A 22,246-nucleotide genomic window follows, 5' to 3' on the forward strand; every position below is an offset into this window, starting at 1 on the left:
CAATTCAGTACCCGAACTTTCAAAGCGTGTCAATCTAGTACCTGTTGTTAACCAACTATTAAGTGGCATGCGAAAAGATACAAATGCCTTTCTCAAAACTAAAACAATGTTCATCATCTTCTTCCTCAACATTTCTATGGAACGTAAATGATTGGGCGACAAGAGGTGGGTTTGTGAAAATTGATTGGTTGTAAGCACCCTTCACACACTCTCACTCACTCTCTCTCTCTCTCTCTCTCTCTCTCAAGCAGTCTGATTTGGGTCACGGAGCACTATTCCAATCTCAAAGATAGAAGATGATGAACAATGTTTTTTTTAAGGATAGTGCTGATATTTTAAAAGTTTTAAATTGTATATGTCATCATGTGATATAAATGGCATGTTTTGAAAGTTCAAGCACTGGATTATTGCATTTAAAAGTTCAGGAACCAAAGTGACAGTAAGCCCAAAGTAAAAGGTACTAATAGAGAATTTTCCCTAAAATTTATCAACTCTTTTCTCTAATGAATCAAGAAAAATAAAATAAAAACATAAATTTATATTTATCAAAAAGGAAACCTGTACAATTTCATTTGAATATTGGATTTAGTTAGAAATTTGCATGGATCTATTGAAGCAACCGTAAAAAAAATTGAAGCAACCGAGAGGACTTTAATGTTAATTTAGAAAATTAATTAAATCATAAATTATTCAAATAAATAAGAAAACAACATTTGAGGATTTAAAAAAAAAAACTCTAAACAATTGAATGAGAATGTTTTTTTGAAGTGTTAGGAAGAGGCATTTCTTGCAAAGAGTTGGAAAGGGGTTTTGTCACAAATGAAAGTTCAAAGGGCGTATTTGTCACTGACCCCATAATACAGGGGGGTGTTTCTAATTATTATAGACGAAAGGTTAAAGAGAAGAAGAAAAGTACATTAGAAGGCCTCGTCGTCGCGCTCCTTCCCTTCGATGGGTCTTGGTGTCTGACACCTTGCTAAACAATGCTCTCCTCGTTTCCTTTCAGTAATCTCTGCAACGCCAATCCATCAAAGTTTTCAATCCACCAGACCATCGATCCCTATTTTCAACTTTAAACATCAGCCGGATTGTACAAATCACCCTTCGCCATGGAAATGGCTTCGATTTCTTCGGGTCCTCGTACGGTAGAAGAGATCTTCAAGGATTATAGTGGTCGAAGAGAAGGCATCATCCGAGCTTTGATCTACGGTACTCGTTGCATCAAGTCCATTTTATTTTCTAACCCTAGTCTTCGTCTCTGTACCTCTCTCTCAATATGCATATATTGATATCTGTTGATTCTCTTGACCTCTGTGTGTTTTTCTTCTATCAGATGTCGATGAATTCTACGCCCTTTGCGATCCAGGTAGGTTCATCTTTTAATTCTACTGTTAATTGTTCTTTTTGAATATAGATCGGCATTCTCGTAAATGCGTATTACGTAATAATAATTTTATTTTCCTTTGTTTCGAACCGTTGTGTTTTCCTTGGCTACTTTGGGTTTCGCGTGGTTATTTGCTTTGGTCGTTGTTGGTTTGGATAAATTAAATTCTAATAAAATTTGGTTCCTTTTTTTGATTTTTTTATAACTTTTATTCCTTTTGCTTTATTTTGGCATGTTTGCAGAAAAAGATAATTTGTGCCTGTACGGTCATCCCAATGAGACTTGGGAAGTCACTCTTCCTGCAGAGGAAGTTCCCCCAGAGCTTCCAGAGCCCGCATTGGGGATCAATTTCGCAAGAGACGGGATGAACCGCAAAGACTGGCTTTCCTTGGTTGCTGTGCACAGTGATTCTTGGTTGCTCTCTGTGGCCTTTTATTTTGGTGCACGCCTTAATCGTAACGAAAGGTACATTTTGTCTGTTTCATACTTGTGGTGGTTTATCGTGTTGAGAGTGGAATGATTGAATGGTGCTCATGTCTCTTATGAATTTACTCTCTCTCACATCGATTCTGAAGGTAGTTTTAATGTTTTACTGCATGAATTTCTGTTGTGTCTTAACTGCTGATTGGACCTTGTTTGATTATTTTGGATGTTCTTCCAAGTCGCCAATTTATGGGTTCATTGGAGTAATTTAACGTTATATAATCTAATGGGTTTTATTTCTTCTTATATGGCTTGATGAATTGTTGATTTTGGTGCAACTGAAGAAGCAAGGTATATGCAAACCAACAATTCCGACACAATAAGTTGGGTTTGGACATTGATTTCACAGCCCTAGTGCCAATTCATGTTATTCTATCTAGACTGGAATTGCTGGATATGGAGATAAAGTAATTATAATTATTTTGCATCCATTCAATCTTTTCATTGGTTTGAATAAATATATGACTGGGTCTATGAAGGGTTTCTAAAGTCTAAACTTCACATGCCTTGAAAGAAACCACTACTCTCATATCAAACAGCAAGGATTGGTGTTTTATTGTTTAAACTTGCAACTAGGTCTATAAAATTTTGTATTTTCTATTGCTAAATGACTAGTGGACTCAGAATTTAAAAATCATTTGGATTGGACTTTGGAGATGCCATAGCATAGTTATATGTCAACATGCCTTTAATGAAAAACTGATCTGAGTTTTTTGTCCATTGGATTCCACATGCCTGTTAAAAGATGCCATACTGGGGCAGGAGAATTAGGTTTTAAATCCAAAGAAAAAAGAGTGGCTTGTTTGATGTCCAAGTTTGTTTTGTGTCCGTCTTGATTCAGTGTTTAGAATTGTTAGGTTTTGGTTTTTTCCCCTGAACAGTTATTTCTGATCCTCTTAATGCTTGCCTACCCTTTTGTCAATTAGTGCATTAGTTTCCACTATTAATTGGTTATGATGGGATCTTTCTAACTGCATCTGTACCAGTATGTTGATAAAGATTTGTTCACATATTCATTCGGACTAGAAAAAAAATATACACACGCAAATTTTCTGTAATCCCTTCAATGGAAAAGTCAAAAATATGTAAGTGCCAAATGACCTTCAACTGAGGAATAGGGCTTATATTAAAAAAATCATTTCTTTTGTCTTTATGAATGTTATTACTTGGTCTTTATGAATACTATTTATTACCTTAGTTGCTCTTTTCTTGCTAGATTATTTCCACTGTTAAATAGTAACCATGCCTCATTTATCTTTTCCTTTCTAGATCTTCTGACTAATTGTACTTTGCTACCAAGCTCATCAGTTTGGCACTCCATTTTTCAATCGCTAATCTTTTTTGGTCCCCATTGACTGAAAAAGGTTAATACATCTGACTCGGTTCCACTAAATGGTTTAATGGGAAAAAAGAACAAGGAAGATCTATATGAGCATCAAGCTGTGTTGTTCAATGGCATTGACCTATGATATATAATATATGATAATGATATTTAAACATTTTGAAGTTCTATGTTTCTATGAGTGACAAGTTAAATAGCAGGTTGGATTTAGTGTTCAAGGCTGTGTAATTTTGTTTCTTTTGGGATTAATAAGAGCTTCTAGGTAAGGACATTAGGGGGAAATTTTTATGCGTGTTTAATAGAGGTATTTTGGTCACAAAATGAGAAGGAAGCAACTTGGAGAGATGATTTTGTGGTTTTAAGGACACTTTTCCATATTATGTACTTCTGAACCAACACCATCAAATGGAGAAAATGCCAAAAGCAAGCTTATTTCAAGATAAAAGTTACCATCATGAAACAACAGAAAATTCAGTTGAATTTTAGATTTCTTAGATGCTAGAAATCTTTATTAATCATTTAATGGAGTCAAATATCTTAAATGCTTTGGAGGGTTGGGGAGTAAACTTTTGAGGAGGCAATTATTAATATGTGCATAGGAGATTAAGATGTGAAAGCTTACCTATTTTTATCTCCTATTTGTGCTGCCTCTTAGAGGCAATGTATAGGTGTTGGCAGATTTCAACAGTCACACTTCTTTCCAAGTTATAGAACCGGGTAGGTTCACATTTGAAGGGCTGCGTGGTTTTATGGTTCTTTTATCATATATCTCTTTTCTGTAGAAAGAGAGTGGTGGTGAGGGACTGCTGCGGCTTTTGAGAAGGCTAGTGGTATGTTTTTGTGGATAGCATGATTCTGACAAAATGTGAATGAGTAAGGGCAGATAAGATGATTGACTTGTTTGCAGATAAATAAAAATAGCATTTGTCCACACATTTTCTGAGTGCATTTAATTTTATATGCTTCAAGTGCAATGAAATTACAAATTTCCTGGGAATTTTATTTGGAACCCTCATATCCTTCCCAAGACCTCATTCTTAATGTGGACCACCTTTGTTGGTAAAATACTCAAGTGGGTCATCTTACTTCTAGAAGACATATTGTAGATAATTGTGCTCCTCATGTAGGGTTTAAGGAAGTTGTTGTTGACAGGTGTATTATATGTACTGTACGCAGGTTTAGTGCCTGCAGGGGTATTTTTGTAATTTTGTACTCCTCTTGTGTTGTATGGCCAGTATAGTATAAATACAAATGCTTCACTCGCATGAAGCAGTACTTTTGAGGCCTTAAGTCTGCAGCCTCTTCTCTCTTCTTCTTCTTCTTCCTTCCTTTCTTCTTCTTCTTCTACTCAACATGGTATCAGAGCAGGACTGACTAGGCCTGGAAAACAACCAACTGAGGTCTTTCTTTACTGCTGCGTAGAAGCTATAGTCCTAGACAAGGAAGAGGAAGCATTCTCTAATGCTGCGATTAGTCTTCACTGCCGAGTAGGGTTCTGCTACAAGAAAGCTAACTGTTCAACTTCCTAGCGCAGAAAAGGGTTTTGCTTCACTTTTTCTGGGGTCGCTCGGCTAAGAAGACTGTAGAAAACCATCCCAGATGTTCGAAGAAGGGTTCTGGCCTGTAGAGAAGATTGGGTCCATGAGTGTACTGCCTATTCATAGTTCGGGTGACTTGGGTACTGAACTGGAGTTTCTCTGTTTATGGTTCTCTTCTTGCACTCTTTCGATGGACTATTAATGTCCAAAAAAATCTGAGTAGGGACTGTTTGGCTATTTTTGTTTTCCCTCCTCTGATTGTGTGTTGCTCTATTTAGCTCTCTAAGGGATTGTTGTTGAATCCTAAATCCTAAGTGACTGTTTGGCTGCCCTGGAAAGTGGATATCAGCCGATTAGGTGTGTTGAACCACCACTTGTATTGCTGTATTGTTGTTCCTACTAATTAGGTGTGGATATTAGCACTCGTATTGCTGTTCCTACTGTGAAGCTGCATGAAAGTTGTAAAATTGTAGGTCATTTAGACCTGGTTACATTGCAAGTGCAGTGTTCGTATATTGTTTTGTGGACTCCTACAAAGTGTAGGTCATACAAACTAGTACTGCAGCTGTAGTGTTTGTGTTTGGTTCTCTGTGAAACCGAAAATCAACAAGTGCCTAGTTGTGGACTGTAGCAGCTCTGTAAGGCAGTGTACTTTTGTTTTGAGTTCTTCTAAACCTAGAATCATGAATAAGGAAAGATTGTGGTGCACTAATTGTCGGAAGCCCTGGCACACCAAAGATACTTGTTGGGATCTCCATGGGAAACCAAAGTGGGCTCTGGATTTTCCTGAGAAGCAAGGCTCATATGTAATTAGAAGACCCGGGCAACAAGGTACCAAGAAACACCACATGGTTAATATGGTTACTCGGGAGAATTAGCCCTCCACTTATACTGTGACTCAAACACCACATGGCCAACATAGCTACTTTGGATCTGACCCAAAGGAGGATATTGTAAACTCCTTCCGTGACCATTTGGAGCTTTATGGTAGAGAAATTCGCTAGGTGGATGCTCCTCCCACCATCTCTTTTGCATCCACATCAGGTAATCTTGCCACAACTTTCCATGCTGCTTCTCACAACCTTGACTCTCCATGGATCATCGATTTTGGAGCGTCAAAACACATGACTGGTATGTCCTCTTACTTTCAAAGGAGCGTCAAAACACATGACTGGTATGTCCTCTTACTTTCAAACTTATCACCCTCTTTCTGGAAGAGATAAAGTGAGATTAACTGATGGATCATACACTTCCATAGATGGTCAATGAACTTTCTTTCTTCCCCTCGGCCTTACTCTTTCTGATGTTCTTCATGTTCCAAAATTCCCTATGAATTTGTTCTTAGTCAGTAGTGTTACAAATTCCTTAAACTGTTATGTGACTTTTTTCCCTACCTATTGTGTGATTCGGGATCTGGCCTCGGGGAGGACGATTGGTAGGGGACGTATGGTTGATGGACTCTACATGCTGGAGAATACGGTTGACCTTCATGTTACAGAGTCTATGAGTCAGTTCAAAAAGAGTAAAATGTATTTGTGGCACTGTCGTCTGGGTCATTTGTCTTTTGAGACCTTGAAATTTGTTTTCCTAGAGCTGTGTAAGTCAATGTCTGTTTCTAATCTTTCTTGTCAAACGTGTCAGTTAAGCAAGCATCGTAGAACTCAATTTCCTCAAAGAAATAGTAAATATGAGTTTCCTTTTCACATTGTGCATTCTGATGTGTGGGGCCCTGTTACTTTACCTTCTGAGAGTGGCTACAAGTACTTTATTACCTTCATTGACGATTATTCCAGATACACTTGGGTATATCCAATGCGAACCCGTGAGGAAGTACAAAAAATTATCCAAGATTTTCAACGGATGGTCTTCACCCAATTTTAGACCGAGATTCAAATATTTCAATCAAACAATGCAAAAGAGTTTTTTCATAGTGACCTCACGGAGTTCTTTGCTTCACATGGCTCTCTTCATCGGAGCTCTTGTGCCCGTACGCCACAACAAAATGGTGTGGCTGAACAAAAGAACCGACATCTTCTTGAAGTGGCACGGGTTTACTACTCCACATGAATGTTCCCAAACGATTTTGGCTTGAGGCTGTCATTTGTTCTACATACCTCATTAACCGAATGCCCTCTCGTTGGTTAGAGTACACAGCCCCACATCAGCTTCTCTTTCCTAAGGCCCCTCTTCTTTCTATCCCTCTCGTGTTTTTGGTTGTCGGTGCTTTGTCCAAAACCTATCTCCCACCCGGGGGAAATTGGACTCTCGTGCTATCCTGTGCATATTTCTTGGCTACTCATTTTCTTAGAAAGGGTATCGTTGCTTTGATCCTGTTTCTCGAAGATTCTATGTCTCCATGGATGTTACCTTCTTTGAAGATGAGCCCTTCTTTCCTGTTTCTCCTCAGGGGGAGTGTAGGCATGAGGAGAAACTGGTTCAACTTCCTCCTCTTCCTAATTCTTCTCCTTCTCCCCCTTCTCTTCCTGATCCTCCACCTTTCTGTGTTTTTTCTCGTCGTCATAAAAGCCAACCAAGTTCAAGAGCTGTGGAGAATCCAGAAGCTATACCTCAAGTGCCATCAAACTCCTCGGGGGAAGATCATACTCTCTCAGGTAACTTGACTCCCAATGATGGTCCTGACCTCCCTGTTGCTAATGATCTTGACCTTCCTATTGCCCACAGGAAAGGTGTTAGGTTGTGCACTACTAAACACCCTATTTCCAACTTTGTTTCCTATGAGAACATCTCACCTTCATTTCGTGCCTTCCTTACCTCCATTGACAGTATTCCTATTCCCAAGAATGTGGCAGAAGCTCTCTCAGTACCAGAATGGACAAATGCCATGAAGGAAGAAATTGATGCTCTTCATAAGAATGGCACGTGGGATCTTGTTGATCTCCCCAAGGGGAAGGATCCAGTTGGATGTAAATGGGTGTTCACTGTTAAGCATGGGGTTGATGGAACTGTGGAGAGGTATAAAACTCGTTTAGTGGCAAAGGGTTTTACTCAAGTATATGGAGTTGATTATGCAGAAACCATTGCCCCTGTTACCAAAATGAACTCTATTAGAGTACTTTTCTCTCTTGCTGTCAATCTGAATTGGGTCAAGAATGCCTTTTTGAATGGTGACCTTGAAGAGGAAGTTTATATGGTTCAACCCCCGGGTTTTTTGGCTCAAGGAAGTGAACAGAAAGTATGCAAGTTAAAGAAATCTTTATATGGGTTGAAGCAATCACCAAGAGCTTAGTTTAGCAGATTTCATACTGCAATTCAGCAGAGAGGATACAAGAAATGTCAGTCAGATCACACACTGTTTGTAAAAAGGGTAGAAGGTAAAATGGCTGCCCTAATAGTATATGTGGATGACATAATTGTTATTGGTGACTGGAAGGATGGGATTCAAAGTTTGAAGGGCTTCCTTGCTACTCAGTTCGAAGTGAAAGATCTAGGACCCGCTAAATACTTCCTTGGAATTGAGGTTGCCTGATCAAAAAAGGGTATCTTCATCTCCCAAAGGAAATATGTCCTAGACTTGCTTAAGGACACTGGAAAGATTGGGGTTAAACCAGCTGACTCTCCCATTGACCCCAACCATAAGTTAAGTGACAGCCAAGGCGAACCTCTCAAGGATGTGAAGCAATTTTAGAGGCTTGTAGGGAGATTGTTGTACCTCTCTATGACTCGTCCAGACATAGCATATGCTGTTGGTGTCCTCAGCCAGTTCATGCATGCACCTAGGTCCACTCATCTTGAAGCAGCAGAAAGAATACTACGGTATCTTAAGAAGTTCTCGGGTGTTGGCTTATTATTCCAGAAACATGGACATTTGAGAGTTGAAATTTACACGGATGCGGACTGGGCTGGATCTCAAAGTGACAGAAGGTCTACTAGTGATTACTGCACCTTTGTAGGAGGGAACCTTGTTACTTGGAGGAGTAAGAAGCAAACCGTGGTAGCTAGATCTAGTGCTGAATCTGAGTACCGTGCAATGGCACACAGAGTAGCCAAAGGTATGTGGATAAGGAATCTATTGGGAGAGTTGGGTTTTCTAGTAGACAAACCCATGACTCTATTCTGTGACAACAAGGCAGCTATAAGTATTGCTGCCAACCCGGTACTACATGATAGAACAAAGCACATTGAAGTTGACAAGCACTTTATCAGAGAGAAAATCATCACAGGCGAAGTATGCACTCCATACATCAGCTCTGAAGACCAACTAGCAGACATCTTTACAAAAGGGCTAAACCATTCCAGACACCAAGTTCTCTGTGACAAGTTGGGCATGATTGACATCTATGCTCCAACTTGAGGGGGAGTGTTGACAGGTTTATTATATGTACTGTACGCAGGTTTAGTGCCTACAGGGGTATTTTTGTAAATTTGTAGTCCTCTTGTGTTGTACGGCCAGTATTGAATGTTGTCAAAATTTTGTGATTTACAATATGATTCATGATTTGAATTTTGAATCCCTAGGAATCTTATATTTGAATCCTTTTCTGCAGAAATCGTAAGTTTGGTTTGAATCTTACAATTTGATTAATGAGTCTTATGATTTATATAGTTCAAAACCAATTCAATTAAGAATTAACTCTCTGCTTTGTCATTTCTTTGTTCCTATTTAGTTTTGTTAACGGAGACTTGTTTTAAAGCCCCTGCTAGAAAATGATATTCTTTTTATGGTAAGGTATGGTTGTTAATATTTACAATTTGATTGGACTCAACTTTCTCTATGACTTATGATACCACTAAGGTTGAAGAGAAGTCATCTAAATTTCTTTTTGATTCAGTATTGCTTTTTTGTTGAAAGCAGACCACTACTTTGTTATTCTATTCATAGAGAAAGGGTGATTTCTCATGACATGGCATTGACATCAGTATTGGTTGCATGGCCAGTTAAAGGGCAAAACTGTAAAGGCGTATCTGCTACTCTTTGTTTTTTTAGCTCCATTTGGAAGGAGATAACCAACTACATCAATATGGGCAAAGTGGATAGAATTGTTTTTTCACTTTTTCTGTTTGCTCATTCTCCTTTGGTAAGTGGTGATTACTGATAACAGTAGGAGAGGTTGGGGTGAATAGTGTCTTGAGATAGAAAGTGCTTGATTCACCTAGGAAATGGAACCTTAGATTAGCCACACCAAGTAGTTTTGACATGGCAGATGGTGATGATGTTTCAATTGATTCATTGATGCAGGAGACAAAGAGTCACAATTGGAAATATCAGAATTTTTATGTATTTTTTTGTAATTTTGGACAACAGGAGTATTTTGGTCATTTTACACATGGTATTTCGAATCCTACATCAAGTGGCATTTAAGCAGGTGATCCTACACCATTTGGTATCAGAGTAGGTAGTTCTACATCACTTGTTGTTTGATGCTTCCAGCAATTCAAGGATCAGGAGTGTGGTGGTCAGAGACTTTGAGTTATTGGTGATGATGGAACTATGCTGCTTGAGGATGATAGCCTTGGGAATGTTTATATAGTTTTTGTACATTTTTATGACTGCTTTTAGAATATCGATGATGTAATGCTTGACTTAGGGTTGATTTGTCAAGATACACTTTTAAGCTTTTATCAGCAAAACGGAGTTCTCAGTTTTCCTAGTATGATTAGGTGTGGTGATGCTAGATTTGCATTATCATTAAATATGAAATTTGCAAGCCATGGAATCCAAGTGGACAATGTGTTTACCTGGATGTCAATGACATAGCAGTTCACTATGTCATGACATGAAAGTTATCCTGTATCTCAATTCTCAATCCTCTAATATGGGGATGATCTAAGAGAAGGAACCTTGATTCTAATAGAATTCCCCACACCACTCCAATAGGACCTGGAAAGTAGAGAAAAATTCATATTTGCTGTTCTTGGATGCTCCTGCCCCAGATGATCCCAGTTTGTGCATCAAGCAGCAACTCTATCACACTTGCTGGGGGTTATCTAGAAAAAATAAAACATATTTCATGCAATTGAGTTGGCTTTTATACTCATAGATATCTCTACTAACTATTACACTACTACAATAGAGATCGAGTCATTGACATCATGAAGGGAGTGAACCCAGTTTTAAGAAATCCTATGATTCTTTTTTGTCGCAGACAGTGAAAATAGATCCTTCCCCTTTTACAAATAGTACTTGTATTCTTTACTTAAATTAACAAATATAAATAAAAGACAGAAGTGTTTCCCCTTTAGGAAGCATAGAAGGGTCCTATCTCAATTCTTAAATGCAGCCATAGGGCAGGATGGATAAGGTAGAAGTATTTTAGGCTTGCTGCATGATCCACATACAAGGCTTGGTCTATGATCCAGATATACCAAGAGATTGAAGGGGACATGTGGTGTTGATTTTTCCTTGTCATGACTCATGAAGCAACATGCCAGGCAAACAAAATGATCTCATACACAGAATGAGTACAACAAAAGTGAACATGCTGAGATGGATGGGTGGTAAAATAGGAGGCTTAGGTATGAAAGGAATATAATAGGTGATAGGTTTAGCCGAATGCAATAGCTGTTCAGCAGGCTGTGGAACCAGTAATAATGCTCCACATCAATCATAAAATACATGGGATCCACATACATCCAACCCCTAACTGTGGGCCCTGGGGTGTGGCGTTATGATTGGTTCCACAGCCTGCTAAACAGCTAAAGCGTTCAGCTAATCTGGATTCATACAACAGAGGGGAGGCAACAAGTAAGGGAAAGTAGATTGAGATGATTAACCTGTAACAGATGAAGACATGCACGAATATGCATTAACTATTTTGTGAAGGTTTGGAAAAGGAGGAAGTGAAAGGCTAGAAAGAACTTTAGTAGTAGAGCAGGATTTCATACTCATTTTCAAGCAGAAGATATGGCCTTGAAGCAAAACAGGAAAAGTTTGCCAATTGTAGTAAAAGGAGGCAAGACAGGTGATGCTGATTCCCATATTCATTTTTTTAAATAAAATATATTTTTTTAATTAAAAAAAGAAGATTATAAGAAAGGTGACCACAAGCTACTTGAGAAAAGAAAAAGAAACAACTCCACACCCAACCATAACCTCACTCCTAACCCTTAGCATTGCGACCACAAAATCCACTCCTAGATCAAACTCACCAAACCAAAAGAAAGACTAAAAACCTCTGCCCAAACCACATACTCAACCATACAATGAAAGCAAGTTTCAGAATTCAACTCTACAACTCAAATATACAAACCCTCTCCTCAACCATATAATAAATACACAAGAGCACTCTTCTCAGGACCAGTGGGGAATGGAGACTCCTTAAAGGCAGAATTGTGCGCAGCCCTACAAGGTGTACAGATTGCAAGAGAGTTAGGATTGGAAAATTTGGTGATAGAAGGGGACTCAAAGGTGGTGGTGGGTTGGCTAAAAAACCCAGATTCAGTGATCTGGGTTTACAGAAATGAATTGAAGAAATTCAAATGGTTAACTCAGCAGATGGAGGTAACCATACAGTGGGTGGGGAGGGAGGCAAATGCTTTTGCTGATTCTCTAGCTAAACAAGGGGTAACTAGGGAACAGTTGTACTGGGCCCAATTGTAACTTTATGATGCTTCTGTATCAATGAGTGAGGCTGCACCTCGCGCCTCATATTGGGATGCTTGTAACGAACTATTTATCATTCGCTTCTAATGAAATCAATTGAATTTTATCTATCAAAAAAAAAAACCATACAATAAATACACCAAACCTCCAACAATATACAAGCTTGACAACAAGTAAATATTAGTGTAATAATGTCTATTCTAATTTTAATAAAATATATAAAAATATTATATGATGCCTTGTACAAAAAAAACTAGGTGCTTAGGTAAGGTGATCCTTTGTAGGGAGCCTTGTCGCCTAGGCATTACCTGGACAACTATAGTACCCATAAGACTGTTAGTGGAAATGTTGTTTCTAAGTTTATCTCTATAGGAAGTTATTACTAATAGGGGTGATGTTGGCAGCATTTAAGTTGTCCTTGAAGAAAATTTGTAGAAGGAATATTGCGATGTAACCATTTTCAATCTCTCTGAGCAGTGGCGGACTCGTTAAGAGATGAAGTGATGGCCCTACTTCAAGGTCTAAGGTTGGCTAAGCAGTTGGGCTTCCACCAACTTGAGGTGGAAGGAGATTCTAAGCTGGTCATTGCCTGGATGCCAAAAAAGAAAAAAAAACTGTTATGTATGGGCACTTAGACAATTTGTGGGGAAATCAATTATTTAGCAAGGGAGGTTGGGGCTTTAGATGGATTAGGAGTTCAGCAAACATTTTAGCTGACACATTGGCAAAACAAGGGGTTTCTATCTAGAGAGAATTTGTTCTGGGCTGTGTTGTAACTTGTTTATTTTGGGGTCAGCACCTCTTTCTGGGTGGTTGACAGTGGTATTTCCTTTTAACTTTAATGAAAGTAATTGTTTCCAATAAAAAAATTGCATAACAACTTGAACAGTATGCAATCTCTGTTGGTTGTTGTGCAAGACCATGCATGGAATGTAGGACCAACAAGCAACTTCGTCTCTTACTACCTTGGAATTTTTTTTCTTCCATGTTGTCTTTATTAAAACATGAAATTTGTGCCAAGTCAAACCTTGCTAGTGCATTCATTTATCTTTTCTTTTTACATGGCTAAATCATCATCTATACTTCTATCTCCCCTAATTTTACCACTTGTCCATCTTCATCTCCACTACAGACTGTTTATTTTTATAGATGTATTATTTTATTTTTGTGTGACAATTTCTGTCAAGCATGATAAGTGGTAACATGCCTGAAATGCATCTCAATGTATCTCCATTTTATCTACCTGCTTTGAGGATGTATGTTGTAATATTCATTATAAGCCCTTTTCTGGCTTCCATTCTCACATTATAATTGAATTTGAAAGTGTTATTAGCTGAGGAAGGTTTTCTTCATGAAGCAAATGTCAGTAAAACTTTCTTTTGGCCTTTTGATATTGTAGAACATAATTATCAAGGTTTGCCCGCATGGTGCTTTCACCTAGGGGCTTAGATGGTGCATAGAGGTGCCCAGGTGACAAGCCATGCTCCAAAGATACATTTAAGTATCATAGTATTATAGTATTATAGTATTATAGTATTATAGTGTTAGTTCAAAACAGAGTATGCTTATGTTTTGATGTTTTCCTGTAGTCTTGGATTGAATATACATACCATTGAGAGATTATGAGAAGAAAAATTGTGGCTTTATTATGAGAACAGTGGGCATGAAGCCCTTATTCTGCACATGAAAACAAACACATGCACATGTTGAGGAACTTGGTTGGTCCATGGAGTTTTGAGAGATTTTATTAGGAAGGAAGAACTTCGGTTTTCAAGGTGAACTTATCTATGATACGTGAATATCTTTTACATGCTTAGCATACTAGTGTTGGAGATGATATGGACTCAATACAACACCAGAAACTGCAATGAAGCTTTTTACTTAGAATACATTATAGCATTAATACTACACATTAAAATATATTAAATGGGATGTCTTAAAAAATATACTGAAGGAAATCTGTATATGTTATAAAATATCAAAAAAAAAAATCTGTATATGTTATAGGATGCCTGTATGTTGTGATAAGGCTTAGTTGAGTTGCAGAAATCAGTTTATGAGTTCAAATAAGTTTGAAGATAAATAAATATTGAGAATTGACCCTTAATCTTAAAACTAGCTGCATACATTTTGTGTGGATCTTAGGAAATCGACTCTAAATTTTTAAAACTAGATATAAAATCCCCGTTTCCTGTGTCTGTGGTGGTATCCATATTTGGGCATCGAAATATCTTATTCAGAACTCATATGCCTTTCCTAGATCCACCAACTCTTTAGCCAAGGGTCTTGGATGGGGTTGGGAGGATTGTGATGTATTGCAGTTCTCTGCTTGTTTAGTTCTGTATGCTATTCTTGCTTTATTTCATTGTTACCTCTTTGAGACAGGCAACTAGTTCCTTGTGTTTTTGTGCCTCCAGGTCCTTGCTGGTTTTTGTTTTTACCATTTGGTACTTGATGAATCTCTTGTTTTCTGGCCCTTTGTTTTAACCTAGATAAAAGGCTGCTACTTCCTGAGGCCCTAATCCTCTCACTATCTTACCCCTTGTCCAGCTGTGTGTCCTCGTTATATTTGGGTAATATAGGGTAACTAGGTATCTGCAAAGCACCATATTGCCTAAGGGTTTTCTAAGGAGTTGCCTCGACAATTATGCTGTGGGAAGTAGAAAATTAGGCTATGCACGGAAATGTTTACTCTAGTCTTTTTTTTCTCAATACTCTTCAAAAGCAATAGTAAAAGTGCACATGCGTTGCACGTGGCAATATCAAATGATGATGATGATAATAGTAAGCAACCAAATGACCTTATTGATTGAACCATTAACCTATTTAACCAGAAAGATGAACTATGATTAAGACATTAATTTATTTATTTTTCTTTGTATTTAAGCCATTTGTAATTTTGTATCTTTACTAACAATAATTCTTATTTTTCAAACATATTTTTGTTTAATATGAAGAATATATAATATTAATGCATGTTCAAAATTTTCTATAAAATTTATAAAAATTCCATATTTTTATTTTTACTACTTAATTTATGAGAAAATAAAAATTACTTATTTACCAAGAGGAAATGCAATTCCAATATATTGTTTGAATATTGGTTTTTAATATTGTGGTCAAATCAATTATTTATATATATATCATTTATATAATATATATTATTTATTATTTATTTATAAATATGTTATTTATATTGCATTTTTGTAAACTTATATGATGAAAATAGTTGAAAAAATACTTACATTTTTTGTTTTTCTTTTTTCAACTATTATATTTTCTTTTCCTTTTAATAATTTATTGTTTTTCAAATTAAATCGGATTGTATCAGATTCAGATATCCAACATCTTGATCAGATTCAGATTTGAAGCAATATTTATGATATATGATCAGATCTACGGATTGAATCGAATTCAAATATACCTTGATTCAAATCCAATCCGATTTGTTTGCATCCCTACCAAACCACTTGCCTACAATGGCCTAGCTAATTAAATCATTGAACCATTTGACATGGTTAGTAGTGTCTTGTGTTATACATTAATGCTTTTTATTTTTTATCCCATTTCTATCATTAATGAAAATAATTCTCATTAATCACATATTTTTATATGATAAATGTATAATATTATCGAATGTACCCAAAATTATCTACAAATTTCTACGTTTTTTAGAATTTTTTTATTTAACAATAACACCACGTGTTGATCCATTTGACATGGATAGTTGAACAACTAACCCACCACTTGGATGAAAAAAACATTTTTTCTTTTTTAGTTGATTTTAGATCATGTATTCCATTTTCATCATTAATAAAAGTAATTCTATTTTCGCATTTATTTTTGCATGGGGTAGTATCAAATGATGATGATGATAATGATAATCAGAAACCAAGTGACCTTACTAGTAGAATCGTTAACCTATTTAACCAAGAAAAATGGACTATGATTAAGACATTAATTCATATTTTTCATTGTATTTTAGACATTTCTATTTTTACTAACAATAATTCTCATTTTTTTTCAAACATATTTTTGTTAAATATGAAGAATATATAATATTAATGTATGTTCAGTTTTTTATAACATTTATAAAAAATTCTATATTTTTATTTTTTATTATTTATTTAATGAGATAATAAAAATTACTTATTTACCAATAGGAAATGCAATTCCAATATATTGTTTGAACATTGGTTTTTAATACTATGGTCAAATCAATTATTATATATGGTATTTATATATATTATTTATATATAATATGTGTTATTTATTATTTATTTATAAATATGTTATTTATATTGCACTTTGTAAATTTTTTATATGATGGAAATAGTTGAAAAATTACTTATATATTTTGTTGTTTATTTCAATTGTTATATTTTCTTTTTCTTTTAATAATTTATTATTATTGTTTTAAATTAAATCGGATCGTGTCACATTCGAATATCCGACATCTTGATCGGATTTAGATTTGAATTAGTATTTATGAGATCCGGTCGAATCTTTGGATTAGATCAGATTTGAATATACCCTTATTCCAATCTGATGTGATTTGTTTGCATCCCTACCAAACCACTTGCCCACGATGACCTAGCTAATTAAATTATTGAACCATTTGACATGGTTAGTAGGGTCATGTGTTAGACATTAATGCTCTTTATTTTTTATCCCATTTCTATCATTAATGAAAATAATTCTCATTAATCACATTTTTTTATATGATGAATATATAATATTATAGAATGTACTCGAAATTATCGACGAATTTCTACATTTTCTAGAATTTTGTGTATTTTATTATTTAATAATAACATTATGTGTTGATCTATTTGATGTGGATAGTTTAATCACTAACCCACCACTTGGATGGAAAACCATTTTGCTTTTTCGGTTGATTTTAAATCATGTATTCCATTTTCATCATCGATAAAAGTAATTCTTATTTTCACATTTATTGTTGTTTAATATGGTGAATATATAACAATAGAACTGTATCAAAATGTTTTATACAAAGCTTATATTTTTCTTTGAGTTTATATATGTATGTATGTATGTATATATTTAATATTCGTTACTTAGTTATGACATCATAGATTGACCCATTTGACCTAGAATGTTAGATCATTGACCTACCTATCATTTAGATATGGAAATGGTTTCATTTTCAAACTGGTTTTAAATTTTGCATTTCATTTATATAATTGATAAAATAATTATTGTTTATCATACTTATTTTTGTTTATACACTAACCTACCCCTAGATAAGAAGATGGTTTAATTTCCCATCGGTTTTAAGTTGTATATTTGATGTCCATCATTAATAAAATTGTCTATTTTATCATACTTATTTTTTAATATGAAAAATATATAATAATAGAAACATGTCCATTTTTTTTAATTTCTTTTTTTTTTCTATATTTTTTGTATTTTTTTATATTTATAAATTTGTATTATTTATTTATGACATCATGAAACTATCTATTTTACCCAAATGGTTAAATACTTACCCACCACCTAGATGGAACATATGATTTCATTTCTAGCTTTATTTTAAAAATATAAAATTTCATTCTATTAATAACTATTGTGTATGGATTTATTAGTGGAATTTAATCATGACAAACAAAAGTATTTTTTATATTTCTAAATTTGTATTATCTATTTATAACATCATGAAATTATCCATTTGACCCAAGTGGTTGAACTACTTACCCACCACCTAGATGAAAAATATGATTTCATTTCTATGTTTATTTTAAAAATATAAAATTTCATTCCTAATACTTAGTGTATGGATTTATTAGTAGAATTTAATGATGATAAACAAAAGTATAAATGTCGGATTCAATGAGCGAGAATGTGATTTATTTAATGACTTAAATGCGAGACTTAATGAGAGGTAATTGAATGTACTTAGTGGTATTGTTTTAATTACATTTTTGCCCTTTTAATGGAGATGAACTAAATTCAAGAGGAAGGGTATTTTAGTGAAGAAAAATTGCAGAAGCCAATACCTTATCATTGACACTTTTATAAGTAGTATGTATTAGTTTAGGATCCTTTTCTAAATACTCTTCAAAGCACCATATTGGGCAAGTGGTTGTGAAACTAATTTATCTTTATCTTTTGAACCTATCAATTCTAAATTGCAATCTTTTTGGTACTTGGGGCTATTGGACTTGAATGGTGGAGCACATTGATGCAGCAAGAAAATTGAGCTAAATCTAAACATGACAATTTTTTTAGAAAATTAATTACAGATAAGCAATATAATGAAGTAATTAATGCTTGAATGTATGTAGTAGATATTGTCCATCTATATCTATATTATATAGAGAAAAGATGGAGGCCAAGAGTCCTCTCACCTCAATGGATGGTTGGCCCTCGTCCATGTTTATTTGCTCCTCCTCACTTGCTACTTGCTGGTAGAAGTAAAAAGGGAGCCATCTGAGCCCCCACACCATGTCAGTGGACCAGGATAGGCTTTGCTTTTTCGCTAGTTCAGTGGTAACTATGGTGACTGCCCTTTTATTTGGAAAGTTTTGGGTTATCAAAAAGAAAAGGGAGAGTGACGGTTCAGCCCAGGGTCAGAATTTTTAGGCCAAAAGTACAGTTGGGGTAGGTGCCAGCTCGGAACTGATGCCAATTCATGGGTGGGGCATTGGTGTATGGAGTGGGGGTTTTTGACATTTTGAATGTTTATAGGTCTGCAATGGAATTCAGAAATCTCCATCGTTCTGTCTATACTTTTCTGAAAAGAAAATCTATACATTTACGTCTGTTCTTTTTAAATCTTTTCTTGTTTTTGTGTAAAATGTAGTTCAATGGATAATGACACTGAATAGAGTGGAAAGGTGGAATAAGATTCATGTAGCCTAACCCCATACAGTTAAAAGAAGGATAATCCCATACAGTTAAAAGAAGGATTAGATGATGATGATGATTATGATGATTAGAACCCGGATTTCCTGCAAGTAAAACTCTGTTCACATAGCATCCAACCACACATTAGGAATATCTTCTGTATATGTATGTTAAATTCATGGGGGGATATTCTCAATGTGCGGCTGGAATCCCATGCTTTCAAGAGTGTATGCAGAGTTTTTGCTTGCGGGGAATCCTGTCATTGATGATTATGATGTATAAAGTCTTTGTAATTACACTTCAGTTCATGCATGTAGGCTCATGCTGTACAAGGAAATTCCTGTTTGGAAAGATGGTAGTAGTGCCATCCTTCTTGCTGTGTAAATCTGGAACATTCCCACATGCCCAACTTTTGACTGGACATTTTCTATGTTTCGGTGCTTTTGTGATACTCCTGATGGCCCAAAATAATCCATAGCTTATGGTTGGGAATGCCCAATATGGTCAATTATTTTTTGGCACAATTCACCCACTTTCTTGATGCCTGCTATGTGTATGGCAGAGGAAGACCTCATATCTATGTCTGTATTCATGATGCCACAGTATTTGTGCTTTAGATGGGTCTATCTTCTCACCCTTGTGATCCTTCTTACATTTGTTCAGTAAGAAATGTCTTTTGCTTGACAGGAAGCGCCTATTTAGTCTGATTAATGATCTGCCAACAGTTTTTGAAGTCGTAGCAGAAAGGAAGCCTGTTAAAGACAAGCCCAGTGCTGATAGTGGAAGCAAATCCAGGCTCAGCACAAAGGTGAGTTGGATCAAACATGAATTATACTGTTTTGTTACACTGTTATCTTTTCCTTAAGTATCTGAATTCAAGATTCAAACCTGATGTTTTTTCTATCTAGCAGAGGTCAAGTGATGGGCAGGTGAAAAGCAACTCAAAATTGGCTGATGAGAGTTATGGGGAGGAGGATGACGAACACAGCGAAACCCTATGTGGAAGTTGCGGGGGTAATTATAATTCTGATGAGTTCTGGATTGGCTGTGACATCTGTGAGAGGTGGTTCCATGGAAAATGTGTGAAAATAACACCTGCCAAAGCTGAGAACATAAAACAATACAAGTGTCCTTCTTGCAGCTTGAAGAGAGGGAGGCAGTAATCACTAAAACATATGAGATTAACGTTATTTTAGTGCCTGGCATTGTAGCAGTAGCAGTAGTATTGAGTTAGAAATATTCTTGATGTTGTGATATTTCTGGTTTTTAGTCTAACTATGACCATTATAAGGTCGGAGTTTCTTTCTGTGGTTGTTACTATATATATTAGATTTTGTTATATATATTATATATACAACTTCATGAATATCGATCATTATGATGTTCAGGAATTTCATGAGGAAACTATTAGTGAAGTATTTCATATGGCTCTGCTAAAGGAGTTTGCAATAATGGGACACGAGGGGCAAAAGTATCCATGCTTCAAAGCAATGTTTTAAAAACCAATCGAACTGGAACTGCTTTGGCCACTGTTTAATCGGGTCAGTGGTTCGACCATGTGGTTCATATGGATGGTACGTTCTGATTTAAAAATAATTAATATAGAAAACATCCAAAAATGTTGTTTGGGTTGATGGGTTGATGGTTTGACTGTCCAGGTTAGTGGGTCGTTGACCAAGTCAATAGTTTTTCGCCCAAGAATGGTTTTAGGGTGAAACTAGTTAGGAGTCGTGCGATGCACGTGATTTTTTAAGAAAAAGCTAAATAATAGAAACACATAAGAGTATACAATTGTTTTATATTTTTAACTTTTAAATAATTAATAATTATTTATATTTTGGGTTTGATTATGATATGGGAAAGATATGATATTTGAAAAATTTTGACTAGTCAATTGGTATCCAAAACATGGTAGCCAATCAGGTGTGTAAAGTATCAAAATTCATGGGTGCATTTTGATTAGTCAAAACTTTTTTGATACCATATCTTTCCTGAATCATAGATTTTCCTTTATATTTTAATATTTTATATTTTTAATATAATTTTTTATAGGGAAAATTGGGAAATTATCATATTTTCTAGTTTAAAATATTTTATATCATAAATTTATTTTTTAATAATGACATTATAATTTTTTAAATTTAAATTTAATTTTTTAAGCTTAAATCTTTTGAACCGATTGACCAAATCAAAATTGACCCAAACCGTTACAACTCGAGTTGGCCAATTTACTAATGGTCATTCGGTTTCAATTGACCAACTCCCCAAATTGATCAGGTTGATTTGATTAGCCAAACAACCTACAATTGAACTGAATAAACGTGTGAACACTCCTAATTTTTGCTAAATTCATAGTCTAATATCTAATAAATAACAATAATTTAATCTCTAATAATTATTGAAAATTTATAGCAAAAATATACAATTATTGAAAATATTTTGATAATGAAATCCAATAAATAATACAATGAATACAACAATTACACAAATACAATAAATACTTAAAAATATACTAAATTAGTTAATAAATATTGTAGTCTCAAATGATAGTTTAACATCTAATAAATATTAATCAATAAACTATAACAAAAATACAATAAATACAATGAGTACAATAAATTAAACTTAAAAAGTTAAATAATAGTAGTTTAATCTCCAATAATTATTGAAAATATATTCAATAAATGATTACTTAAAATACAATAAATACTAATTTTAGTATATATAATAAATATAGATTAAGATTTTAAAAAATTTATTAATAAATATTATTTTTTAAAGTTATATTCTATAATTATCAATTGATATAGTTGAAATGATTTATTTAGAATCTTATTATAGTTATTTAAATAATATCATTATTTAAATTTTAAAATATTAATTATTTATTAAATTTAATAATCCATAAAATTATAGTTTATACTATTATTACTTAATTTCGTTATTAATTCGTAAAATATTATCTTATCATTAATTTGATATTATATTATAATTATTTTTATAGTTTTAAGAACTCGTTTAAATTTATTACATAATTTCATTATTTTAACTATTTAAAATCTAGGTATATT

The 22,246-nt window shown here is 34.7% G+C and overlaps 1 protein-coding gene across 1 annotated transcript; it reads left to right on the forward strand.

Annotated features, from left to right (window-relative positions):
* Nucleotides 1-791: 791 nt before the first annotated feature.
* Nucleotides 792-20,541, forward strand: LOC148870360 (PHD finger protein ALFIN-LIKE 1-like). Its single transcript, XM_088972602.1, has 5 exons — nucleotides 792-1,209; nucleotides 1,334-1,366; nucleotides 1,627-1,849; nucleotides 19,863-19,983; nucleotides 20,087-20,541. Exons 1-5 carry the CDS (start codon nucleotides 1,110-1,112, stop codon nucleotides 20,336-20,338), a joined length of 729 nt encoding a protein of 242 aa, XP_088828728.1. The 5' UTR covers nucleotides 792-1,109; the 3' UTR covers nucleotides 20,339-20,541.
* The last annotated feature ends 1,705 nt before the right edge of the window (nucleotides 20,542-22,246 follow it).

Source organism: Nelumbo lutea, chromosome 2, assembly GCF_056320005.1.
Source record: "Nelumbo lutea isolate HS-2025 chromosome 2, American lotus-T2T, whole genome shotgun sequence".
NCBI classification, from domain to species: domain Eukaryota; kingdom Viridiplantae; phylum Streptophyta; class Magnoliopsida; order Proteales; family Nelumbonaceae; genus Nelumbo; species Nelumbo lutea.

Bases quoted from the DNA above. Each gene is read 5' to 3' on its own strand.
- LOC148870360 (XM_088972602.1), top strand. From the start codon at position 1,110: ATGGAAATGGCTTCGATTTCTTCGGGTCCTCGTACGGTAGAAGAGATC. The intron at 1,210-1,333 runs GTACTCGTTGCA...TTCTTCTATCAG, and splicing joins CATCCGAGCTTTGATCTACG to ATGTCGATGAATTCTACGCC. The intron at 19,984-20,086 runs GTGAGTTGGATC...TCTATCTAGCAG, and splicing joins AATCCAGGCTCAGCACAAAG to AGGTCAAGTGATGGGCAGGT.